This window comes from Lagenorhynchus albirostris, chromosome 9 (assembly GCF_949774975.1).
Source record: "Lagenorhynchus albirostris chromosome 9, mLagAlb1.1, whole genome shotgun sequence".
Lineage (NCBI taxonomy): Eukaryota > Metazoa > Chordata > Mammalia > Artiodactyla > Delphinidae > Lagenorhynchus > Lagenorhynchus albirostris.
The window spans coordinates 78,073,764-78,086,524 of record NC_083103.1 but is presented as its reverse complement, the minus strand read 5'-3'; the positions used below and the strand labels follow the sequence as shown (position 1 = coordinate 78,086,524).

The window sequence follows — 12,761 nt, the reverse complement described above, 5'->3', positions numbered from 1 at the left end:
GTGTTGGCCATTGGGCAACACCATTTCTAGGATTTGGGGCTGCTTACAAGGTCCCAGTTCTGCAAGCACCACCACAAGAGCTCCAACTTCCTCACACTCAAGACTCAGCTGGTGAATTATTTCTTGAGGTTCTGTAGTGTGAGTGATGCCATGTTTCTGCAGAGAAAGGGAAGGAAAGGAACTTTCCTTCTATGCCATGAATGAGATAATCACACCTCATCTGTTATAAGTCAATTCTATAATTTAATTGACCCTTAAAAATAAAATGAAAACCTTCCCAAATTCTAATTTGAAATTTATGTTTTGTTTTCAGATGCATCATCTGTACTCTTTAAAATTCCCCTTGCCTCTCCAGCCTTCATTCCACCCAATTTTACAGAGCTTACCATAAATGGAACTTAACAAAAAAATGAGTCATTCAATCAAGAGGCTTAGAATAAGAGATATAATCAAAGAAAATGGAGGAAAAAGATCAAAATGAAAAGAGAAATGGCTAAAAGGAAAGGACTTTCACTCCATAGTGCACTGAATACTTCCTTTGAATTGTAGGACTGAAGATATAGTGAAGGATCTGGAGATAAAAGTGAGACAAACCAAGAAGCTCCTTCTTGTACTCTGTAAAAAAAAAACAAAATACATCCAGCTCTTGAGTTTTTGTGAATTGGATATTATAGATTGAACTTGAACAAATTATCGTTTAATATATTCTTGTGGAGATGTGCCTGAGAATGAATGCTTTCTAGTGAACCATGCTGTTTCTGCTTTCAAATGACCAGGGTATAATTAACATTATAGAACAATTACAATATTTTTTAGGTATCACATTATATTACAGAATTCTGTATTTCTGTCATCTGAATTATTCTTCAAATTTAAATTGGTTTTGGCCTTCCCACTGCTAAGGAAATTATACCACCTTATGCTTAGTAGTATTTTATATGTCAGTTTAAATTCTGACAGTCACCATCATGTGAAGTCCCGTTTTCTGTTTCCATATCACTTTATGTAGGGTCTTCATCTTCCAGTAGATTGTACTGATCGTCTTAGGGAAATCTCAAAATCAACACTATAAAACAAAATTATGCAGTAGTTATTTTAAACCTCAAACTAATGGAATTTTCTTAGGCTGTAAAGCTGCAAATCAATTACCTCTCTTTTGTTGACATTATCAGTTAGCATTTTATGTCTATTATGTTAGCTACATTTTGGAAAACTTTATCAATGCTGGAATAATATTTGTTTATATTAATTCTTTCATTCATGTATTTGTTCATTGATACATCCTATACTTCTATGTATTATGTTATAAGTCTGCATTGGATAGTAGGAATATAGTAGTAAATAATATACTGTCCCTACTGTCTCAGAATTGTCTGTCAAGTAGTAAAAGTGCTAATTTGAGGAAGGTTTGTTGAATATTATGATGAGACGGTATATGCTCAGAGAGTGTGTAATGAGAGGAACTACACTGGTCTGTGTAGTCACGAAAAACTTCCTGGGAAAAATGTTGTTGAGCTGAGATGTGCTTAATGACTAGGATTTAGAGAAATGATCAAGTCTGTCAAACACTTGGTTCTTACCAACTAGGTCAGCTTTGAAGAGAAAACTAAGCACCATTCCTTTTGTTTACTAACCTGATATATATATTACCTCATGCTTTCACCCCAATCTGGTTCAGATACGCAAGTAAAGCACACTGTTTACAATGTAGATGAACCTTGAAAGCATTAAGTGAAAGTAAACAGACATAAAAAGCCACACATTGTGTGATCCAATTTATTTGAAACCATATAATAGAAAAATCCATGAAGAATAAAACTGGATTAGGGGGTGACTTGGGAGGGGGAGGGGGAATGGGGAGTAAATGTTAATGGTCATTGGTTTATTTTGGGGGTGATGGATATGTCCTAGAATTAGATAGTTATGGTTTCACTTTTTGAATATTACTAAAAGCCACTGAATTATATAGTTTAAATGGGGTAACCTTTATGGTATGTAACTTTTATTTTAATGAAACTATTATTTATGACAGAAGAAAAGCAACTGATTATACTCTATGAAATATTCCATAATAAATTTTTATTACAAGAAAATTTAATTAACAAATTTATACATTCAACATGGTTATGGCATTTTATAAACATATAGTCGTATGTTCCATTAAATTACAATGTGCTCAGAGATAGTCAGATATCATCCTGTGGCCTCACGTGAGGTTTAGGAAAGCAATTTGTTCAGGCAAGAATTTCATCAATTAAATGGTCATGGAACTTGACTATTCATGGAGACCTAAGGCAAAGGAAAGGCGTCAGAGGGGAGGAGAAGGAGAAAGGAAGGAAACTATATATGAGGGAACCTCTGCAAACATCATAGAAGCTCACAGTTCCATTGTCATAATCCAGAAACACTCCAATCCTACCCAAAGGCCTTTGCACATACTGAATTAAGGGTGGGGAGTTTGTGGACAAAGTATAATGATTGTTCACCTTCATAGAAAATAGCAAAAATGCCTCTTCAGAATCAATAATGATATCAGTATCACTCGTCAAGATATTTTTACAGACTCCCAGAATCCAGTTCGAGGAGTGTGTCACATCCACCTCCCAGTAATGCCTCCCAGAGGTGAAGGCCACAGCTCCCCAGGCCACAAATCCTTCCACAATCTGGGGCTGTCTGGACACGTCGTGATGGTCACCTCCAAACATCACACTTGTACCATCCTCAGAAAGACTCACATTGTGAATGGTCATTTTCTGACTCAGAACATTATCCACTGCAGAAAGAGCAAAAATCAGGTCAGCAAATGAGATTTCCACAGCCTGAGAGGCAGAGGCTCTCTACCCAATGAGTCTTTTCATTTTCCCTCCTCCAAGGAAATACAAAGCAAAGACAGCAAAGGGAGTTCAGACTAGCTCTTCTATGAAGAGTAAGAGTCATTACTATCTCACCAGCGCACAGAAAGACTTCAAATCATACAGAAAAAGAAAAAAAAAGGGAGATATGAACTCTGTGAAGTCTGATTTAATGTCAACATCTTGACAGTTTATTTCAGGACTCACCAAAAACATTATTCTTTTTCTTTCATTTAGAAAACTTTTCTTGTGTCCTTTGTCTTTAATATGATCTAGCATGTAGATAGCACTTGCTATCATGTGGGTATTTATTGGGCTATGGTCTCTACTTACTACATTTTCAAAGGTCAAAATTTTGATAGAAATTCATCAATGAATAGTTTGGAAGCTTCTAAAAGGATGTTCTGGCTAACCATGTTCAAATATCCCTTGCCTTTCAGTTGTTCTGAAATTGATCTAATAGCATTACAATTATCCTGCCTAAGCTAATTTTAGTCTTTTCTGTCAATTCTTGCTGATTTTAGAAATAATAAATCTTTTTGTACAATGCATAATAAATGAGCTGGTAATACAGAACAAATTAAAAACCAGCAATGCCATATTTAACTTTATAAGAGTGAAATAAACTGAATAAACACAATATTGATGGTTACTCACAAAGTAAATATTCTCTCTCTTTATAACCACATGAGCAAGCTGGTTGCTCTCCTCTTGCTCTGCCTATGTCATATGTAACTGAATATATATCTCTAGCTTTGCATTTTCGGTAAACTATAGGTTGCAAAGTTCAGCCTTGATCTTTGTAATACGACTATACAAGCAGGAAAAATGTAACAACTTTGGGAAGTTATGTACTACCTTCATGTCAGAAAAAATAAAATAACAATAAAAGAAGGCTCCTTCCCAAGAAGTTCTAATGAAATGTAGTCCTGCTCACTGAAGGTTGACTCTTACCTCTGAAGCTGTTCAGCATGTCTAGGATTCCAGTGACAGGCCAGGAAGTGAGCTCTGGGTTCACTGGCTGAGGCTTTTGCATCTGTATCAAATCAGTCCTGTAACAAATGACGTCAGTTACATTTCAAGGTCAAAGGCTAATCACAGGACCATTACAAAAAAGCAGTTTTTAATCCAGGATATTTTGTCAGAATTCTCCTATTTTTGGTTAATTGGATATACATTATATTCTACACACTTGGGAATATAAAAAGTTACCATACTTTTTTCTAAATATAAATTACATCAAATTTCAACTCCCCTATTCTTCTCAGACTTTACTCCAGTTTTCAACTTATTGAACTTCATTCACTTCCTCTATTCCAACTCAGGTGATGCAAAGATCCTGGGCATTTTACAGAGAGCAAAAAATTCAGGCAAAGCCTTTGGGACTGCAGTCAGCAAGTAGTCATCAAGGATACGTTCAGTGTCTAAAAGGAAGAGTTCACTGAGCCCGACGTGTTTGCTCTTATCAGCCCATTAAGGGAATCCAATTCCAGCCTGGCTGCCTTGGTCCTGAAGGTCTAACTTTCCAGTGGGCACCAGGAAGCCATTAGCTCTGAGGTCCTACCTACAAGGGGGCTTGCTGTAATGGAACAGGCTGATTCAGTGCTACTCCTAGGAACAAAATCACAGCCCCTCTTCCTATTAGGGAATTTGCCCCTTTCCTGCCATTTTCACCTTCCAACTCATTAGTGTAGGTGCTTCCTCTGTGATATCTCAGAAAAATCCCTTCCCTGAGTTTTACTGTGGTGAGTCTGGAGAGGATGGGGTGAGTGGGTGGAACAAAGCCCAGAATGTCAGAAAGTTTTCAGGTGTATTTGAATTCAGCCAAATGAAAAGGAAACTTCTCAGACCAAGGATCAGAAGGCCTCTAGAATCCTTTTGAAATAAAACAGAAAATAGCCAAAAAGACGATGTTAATAGATCAAAAGATGTACTGTTTGTCATCCATGTGCGAGGGTTCTGCATGTATGGATTCAACCACGGATTGAATCTGTAATTTCTGTTTTATTTTATTTATTTATTTAGTTAGTTAGTTTACACTAGGTCCTTGTTTGTTATCTATTTTTTTGTTAAATTTATTTTACTTATAGAATAATACATAGATAAATTCTCTTCAAAAAGTTTGAACATTATAGGAAAAGCTAAAGTCTTCCTTGACCACCATTTTTTTTTTTTTTTTTTTTTTTTGCAGTACGCGGGCCTCGCACTGTTGTGGCCTCTCCAGTCGCAGAGCACAGGCTCCGGACGCGCAGGCTCAGCGGCCATGGTTCACGGGCCCAGCCGCTCCGCGGCATGTGGGATCTTCCCGGACCGGAGCACGAACCCGTGTCCCCTGAATCGGCAGGCGGACTGTAAACCACTGCGCCACCAGGGAAGCCCTGACCACCATTTTTAATCCTGATCTTCTTCCCTATGGCTTGAGATAACCACTGTGTGTTATTTATTTTAAATATAGCAGTGTGTACATGTCAATCCCAAATTCTAAATCCATCCCTCCCCTACATTCTTCCTCCCTGGTTCTAAATGGAAAATATTCAGAAAAAAAAAATTCCTGGAAGTTCCAAAAAGTGCAACTTGAAAATGCCACATACGTGGGAACTATTTACATAGCATTTAATTTACATTTTATTAGGTGTTATAAGTAGTCTAGTAATGACTAAAGTGTATGGGAGCATGCTTGTAAGTTATCTGCAAATACTATGGCATTTTCTATAAGGGATAGTACATCCCGGGATTTAGATTTTGGGGATGGCCTGAAAACAATTCCCTGTGGCACCAAGGAATGACTATCCAACCACTTCATCAAAAAAACAACAACTTTTCCAGAAATCAAAAGTCATTAGCGTACACTCACATTTCCAATACATTTCCCGAGGCCTGCAATGAAAAAAAAAAATCACGTTAATCATGAGAGCTCTGTCCTTTTGCATCTTCTTTACTATTCTTGTTTGTTCAATAAGGTATTGTTTTTCTCATTCTCCTCTAAGGAACAATCAGAGGCTATCTTAATAACAGAACTTAAACTAAAACATGATGCGCTTCCTCAGGGCACATTAAGGAAGGAAGGAAGGAGGCCAGGAAGAGTCTGTGTAATGATGCAACAACATCAGGTTTCCAATGTCAGTCATTTCTCAGTCCTATTCCCAAGGAGAGATCTCACCGTTTATGATGACAATTAAAGCAAAACAAGGAACCATATAAAACAAATTATAGAGTGCATTGAAATTGACTACCAGTTCTAAAAATTTTACCTAGACAATGGGCAAAACCTCAATGTCTTCAGTAAGTGTGGGATAATAGAGTGACAACGTATTGAGAATTACTCCAAGAAAATTAACTTTCCCCTGGTCACAGAATTTTGCTGATTTTGGATAATCTGTCTGGATAGTACTCCTGATCACACTGAAAAAATTTTGTCCTATGTTAGCTAGTGAAAGGATTAAAAAAAACCTCCCAAAGATTACCAGGCTATGAGAAATAAGGGATTGGACAAGTAAGTTAATGGGAGTCAAGGAGCATCATCCCTTAGCTGAGATAAGAGTATATGCAGGTAACATTTCAATGTCATGGCAACGGTGCCCAGAATAGTACTTCCGTCTCTGAGGATGGAACCTCCCTTCTCACCTGGAGCAGCTCCAAGTCGGGCTTGTGGCACATCTCAGTCAGCTCTCTGTACATTTCTTTCAGACTTTCTTTCTGTTGAGTCATTCTGAATTCACTCTCCCTGAGTTGCTGAAGAGTCTCCTTCGCTTCTTCCTCCAGCGCCTCCAGATGGAGTTGCTCCTGCTTCTGGAGAAACAGGTGGATCCTCTGATACTGAACTTTGATCATCACCTTCCTTATGGCCGCATAGTTCTGCAGAGATAGTGGATTCAAAGAATCACTCATCCTCATTCTCAACAGAAAACATCAAATATTATTTCCTTACTGTCATCGGGGAAGCTCTTGACAAACTTTCTGCCTCACACCTCAAAGGGTCCTTCCTGTCCATCCTTTCTCTAAGTTTCTCACCTTTTTTCCTGTTTAAATCAAGCCATCTGAGGGGGTTCCAGTTTTTCTCCCTAGGAGGATTCTTCAGGGTTCTTACTCCATCAATTATTTCCTCTCTTACCCAAATCTTGTTTTTTCTTGTTCCTTTCCCTGATTTTTCTAAATATTCTTTTATTAGGTAAACCCCATACTGTGCAGCTTTAAAAATATGCAGTAATTCTCCTCTAGGTACTGCTGTATTCCTCTCCTCACCTTCACAGACACACTTAGCACAATGTTGTCTTATACTCCATGTCTGAGAAGGTTTATTCAAATCTTCAAAATGTGGCCTAGGAATACGTTTCATGCCTTGGTTTTCCCATATACTAGCACTCTTTGAACTAGTTTGTATTGGTCTGTTATAATTGTGATTACTGATGATAGGTCATTTGAAACCACTACTCTTTCCAAGGAAAAGACCACTATCCTTTACCTGGTAATTTGAATTTTGCTAAAAGTCTAAGCCAGGATTATATCTGTCTCCATGCAAACAAATAGAATATTTTAATTCTTACCTCTAACAACTGAGTTTTGTTAGCTTCTTGATTCAGACTGTTTTGCATTTCTTGTGTCATTTTCCTTAAAGAGTCCATTCTCTTCAGAAGTTTCTCCTGCAAAATAACCATGAGCTTTAGTGACACAGATGATACCATAAATTCCATCCCCTTATGTATGAGCAAAGGCAGTCATTTAGAGCAGGGGTCCCCAACCCACTGGGCCGAAGACCGCTACCAGTCCACAGCCTGTTAGGAACGGGGCCGCACAGCAGGAGGTGAGAGGGGGGCGAGCAAGTGAAGCTTCATCTGCCACTCCTCATGGCTCCCCATGGCTCCCCATGGCTCGCATTACCACCGGAACCATCCCCCCAACCTCTCCCTGCCCCCATTCATGGAAAAATTGTCTTCCACGAAACTGGTCGCTGGTGCCAAAAAGGATGGGGACCACTGGTTTAGAAAATAGAAATCTTGAGTTTGAATGATGTGGTCAGATTTTTCCACATTAATCTAATTTGATTCTAATATGTTGAATATCAAAGTGACAGAAACATATAATGAAGAATTGGGGTGGGGGGACTTCCCTTGTGGCGCAGTAGTTAAGAATCTGCCTGCCAATGTAGGGGACACAGGTTTGAGCTCTGGTCCTGGAAGATCCCAAATGCTGCAGAGCAACTAAGCCTGTGTGCTCTAGTGAGCCTATGCTCTAGACCCCATGAGCCACAACTACTGAGCTCGCGTGCCACAAGTACTGAAGCCTGAGTGCCTAGAGCCCATGCTCCACAACAAGAAAAGCTACTGCAATGAGAAGCCTGTGCACCACAGCAAAGAGTAGCCCCCGCTCGCTACAACTAGAGAAAGCCCACACGCAGCACAAAGACCCAATGCAGCCAAAAATAAATCAATTAATTAAAAATTTAAAAAAGAAAGAAAGAATTGGGAAAACTTTATAGATAATGGAATCTCTCATTTCCATGAGAGAAATGAAATTTCTCATTTCCTAAGAAATTGAGACTCAGATTTTTATATAACTTGACTAAGAATGCGTCAAGCTCACATCAGAAGCCAGTGTGCCTTGTGCTACCACATGCCCCAGGATACAGCAGTTCCACATGTTTGGACAATTGGGCAACAACATTAAAATGATACACTTACATGACCTACACTGAAAAATCTCCACCTCGACCATCTCCATCCCCATCGACTTCATTATTATCCTCATCTTTCTCTCTGATTTAGGAGCCTGTAGGTTCCTAACTGCTTTAGAAGCACCACCTACCCGGTATTCCTCAGCAGCCCATTGTATTGGACTGTGGCTGTGAGCTGCATGCTCTGGGGACTCAGAGCAGGGGCCACAGAGCAGGGTCTTGTCAACCTCACAGAAGAGTCCTTTGACTTCTTTGTGTGTCAAGCAGATCTGCGCCTCCAAGCTGTTGGTTTGTTTAGCTGTGTCCTGTCTGGCGAGGGAAGCCAGCCTCTTGAGTACAATATTGGTTTGGAAATCTGGCTTCTCTGATAGTCCCCTGCACTCAGGGCAGCTCTTTGGAGTCTGGTCTTCCTCCCAGCAGAGGTAGAGGCAGGGACGGCAAAAGCTGTGCCCACAGTCTATGGTGACGGGGTCTATGAAGTAGTTCATACAGATGGAGCAGGTTAGTTCATTCTGGAAGGCTTGCAATGTGTCTGAATCCATGTTTCTGAAAATTCAAGACAGAATTAGAGAGGATAAGAGAGAAAGTCTTTCTTCTGCCCTGATAAGGGAAAGTAAAGCCTTTGGACAAAGTCCTGTCTGTTTGAACTCTATCTAATTTACCTATATGCTTACCCTCAGTACAAACCTAGAAATGGTGAATACAGACAGGTTCATGCTGATACAAATGATAAAATTAGATAAGAGAGTCCCTAGCAACTTTTTTGTTTAAAATAAACCATGTTCTCAGTCATACCTAAATTACATGGATGTGCTTAAAGCTTAGACCAGCGGGTAAATGGTGACTCCAGAGTTACTTTTATTAGCTGATTGGTACAGAAGCACATATATAATCTCAATCTGTCTGTCTCTCTCTCTCTCCATGACTCCATGACTGGAACCCATACTTGCACACACTTTGTCTCTATGCTAATGTTCTCTATGTCTCCTGTCTCTGAACTGACAGATGTGCTTTTCTAAAGACAAATAAAATTGTTTAGAATAATTTAAACTTCATATAATCAATGTTGGCTTTACCTTTGGCATCTTAAAACTATAAACATTTCAGTGTTTGCTTCCAACTTAAATAGCAAAACTCCTCCTTTCAAGACAAAAAAAGGAAAAAATTATGTTATTTCTAGTTCAGCAACACAATTTTTCCTGGAGTCAGTTCAGATCATCAGAGCACTTCACATTTTTAACTAGTTAATGTTCAAGCTACAACAGTAATGAGTAAAAATTAATCAGTTGTTTTTTAAAACCAAAGAAAAAATTTGAATATACATGAGGATTTTCTCTCTACACTAGAAATTCCAAAGATATAGTTAATGGAAGCAACATCATATTCTCTTTGTTTCTGATATTTCCCTATTTGACCAATGCCACTTCTTGGGAGTCCCTATCAGTTCATTGGATCTATCCTGAACACTTTTCAAATCTACACTGCAAACTGAAGTCTTTAAAAATACAGCGCCTTTATTCTGGCATGGACATATATACACTACCAAATGCAAAACTGATAGCTAGTAGGAAGCAGCCGCATGGCACAGGTTTATCAGCTCGGTGCTTTGTGACCACCTAGAGGGGTGGGATAGGAAGGGTGGGAGGGAGACGCAAGAGGGAGGAGATATGGGGATATATGTATGTATATAGCTGACTCACTTTGTTATACAGCAGAAACTAACACACCATTGTAAAGCAATTATACTCCAATAAAGATATTTAAATAAAAATATATATATAGTGCATATGAACTTTACAAGAAGATATTCTAATTCATTCAACACATTTAACTCTTATGTTCATCTGTATAAAGGCTATGAAATGTATACATTATGTTGAACATTTTAGGTGTTCTATGCGTTTCATAAATACATATGTCTGTAGAAATCTCATTTAAGACCTAAAAACATCTAATAACATGTAAGGTAATGGAATAAAAATGATTACATATGTTAATATTACAAATATCAATATATTACAATTGCTCTAGTTACAGATATTTTAAATATTAAGGTCATTTAAAAAAACTAAGACAACTACTTGTTTGCTTGGACAAAACCCAAGCAGGCTAATAAGTAAATGGAAAGGATTTGGATGAGAGAAAATAGGCATGAAGATATTTACAATCAATTCCTTACTTACCAGAGTCCACTGTGAGTGGTCTTACTTCTGGAAGGCTGCACGTCCTGGAAATCTGTGGATATCAGGGTCAACAAGAACTGTCCAACACCTGGTAGCTGCACTTTCCCTCAGTCCCCCTGAGAGAAGCAGTCACCCCTGGACAAAGTTGCCTTTTAAAGGGTTAGACTCTCCTGAGGCCACACCTACTTCTTGAGATTGGATAACAGCTTCAAAGGGAAGTGGAAAATACTGATGTTTACTCAGAAAGGTGTGAAAATGGTTGATTGGGTTTTCGGTATATAGAAAACCCAATCTTAGGGGGTTGAGAGCCTAAAAGAATATAGACTTCTTTTGGGGTAAATATAAAAAAAAAATTGGTGAAAACTTTTAAACAAAATACTTTACATATGTTATATATACATACATAATAATATACATCAATGTATATGTTTCTATTAATATGAATATAATATAGTAATTATTTATACCATAATTATGTGAGTAATTATATTTAATACAATGCATAAAGATGACTGTTTTTTATTGGGGTATAATTGACATATAACCTCATATAACTTTCAGGTATATAACATAATGATTTGCTATTTGCATCTATTGTGAAATGATCACCATATTAGTTAACATTCATCACAGCATGTAGTTAAAAATTATTTCTTTTGTTATGAGAACTTTTAAGATCTACTCTCCTAACAACTTTTAAATATGCATTACAGTATTATTATCTGTAGTTACTATGCTGTACGTACTGTAGAATATTATTATTATTTTTTTTTTATATACTTTTTTTTTTTTTTTTTTTGCTTTACGCGGGCCTCTCACTGTTGTGGCCTCTCCCGTTGCAGAGAACAGGCTCCGGACACGCAGGCTCAGCGGCCATGGCTCACGGCCCCAGCTGCTCTGCAGCATGTGGGATCTTCCCGGACCGGGGCACGAACCCGTGTCTCCTGCATCGGCAGGCGGACTCTCAACCACTGCGCCACCAGGGAAGCCCTAGAATATTATTTTTAACAGAAGTGCCATACTACCTGTATTTTGCTGACACCTATCACAGTTTATCAAATTACCAATGCTTACATACATGTTATTTCACTAAATTATCTATTGTTTGTTAATTGAAGCACTACTTATAAAAAAATATGGGAGCTTCCCTGGTGGCGCAGTGGTTGAGAGTCCGCCTACCGATGCAGGGGACACAGGATCGTGCCCCGGTCCGGGAAGATCCCACATGCCGCGGAGCGGCTGGGCCCGTGAGCCATGGCCGCTGAGCCTGCGCTCTGGAGCCTGTGCTCCACAACGGGAGAGGCCACAACAGTGAGAGGCCTGCGTACTGCACACACACACACACACACACACACACACACACACACACAAAAATATATATATATATATAAATTGACCTTGCTAGAAATTTTTAAAGTGAAAATATAAAGAAGATCAATAGTTTTTGAATTTTATTTTATTTTTTTAAACAGCAGGTTCTTATTAGTCATCCATTTTATACACATCAGTGCACACATGTCAATCCCAATCTCCCAATTCATCACACCACCACCCACACCCGCAGCCACTTTCCACCCTTGGTGTCCATACGTTTGTTCTCTATGTCTGCATCTCTATTTCTGCCTTGCAAACCAGTTCATCTATACCATTTTTCTAGATTCCACGTATATGCATTAATGTATGATATTTGTTTTTCTCTTTCTGACTTACTTCACTCTGTATGACAGTCTCTAGGTCCATACGCATCTCTACAAATGACCCAATTTAGTTCCTTTTTATAGCTGAGTAATATTCCATTGTATATATGTACCCCATCTTATTTATCCATTTGTCTGTCAATGGGCATTTAGGTTGCTTCCATGACCTGGCTATTGTAAATAGTGCTGCAATGAACACTGGGGTGCATGTGTCTTTTTGAATTATGCTTTTCTCTGGGTATAAGCCCAGTAGTGGGATTTCTGGGTCACATGGTAATTCTATTTTTAGTTTTTTAAGGAACCTCCATACTGCTCTCCATAGTGGCTGTATCAATTTACATTCCCACCAACAGTGCAA

The 12,761-nt window shown here is 38.5% G+C and overlaps 1 protein-coding gene across 1 annotated transcript; it reads right to left on the bottom strand.

The window, feature by feature from the left end:
• Positions 1 to 2,279: 2,279 nt before the first annotated feature.
• On the bottom strand, positions 2,280 to 9,065 carry LOC132525363 (tripartite motif-containing protein 64-like). The gene is made up of 5 exons (XM_060157914.1): positions 8,655 to 9,065; positions 7,397 to 7,492; positions 6,457 to 6,707; positions 3,807 to 3,907; positions 2,280 to 2,773 (listed from the first exon to the last, which is right to left on the bottom strand). The coding sequence occupies exons 1-5, from the start codon at positions 9,063 to 9,065 to the stop codon at positions 2,280 to 2,282; spliced, it is 1,353 nt and encodes a 450-aa protein (XP_060013897.1).
• Between the last annotated feature and the right edge of the window lie 3,696 nt (positions 9,066 to 12,761).

Excerpts from the sequence above, each read along its gene's own strand:
- LOC132525363 (XM_060157914.1), bottom strand. The coding sequence starts at position 9,065 with ATGGATTCAGACACATTGCAAGCCTTCCAGAATGAACTAACCTGCTCC. Across the intron at positions 7,493-8,654 it reads GGGCTGCTGAGGAATACCGG|GAGAAACTTCTGAAGAGAAT; the intron begins GTAGGTGGTGCT and ends GTTATTTTGCAG. Across the intron at positions 2,774-3,806 it reads CATGCTGAACAGCTTCAGAG|TGGATAATGTTCTGAGTCAG; the intron begins GTAAGAGTCAAC and ends CTCTTTCTGCAG.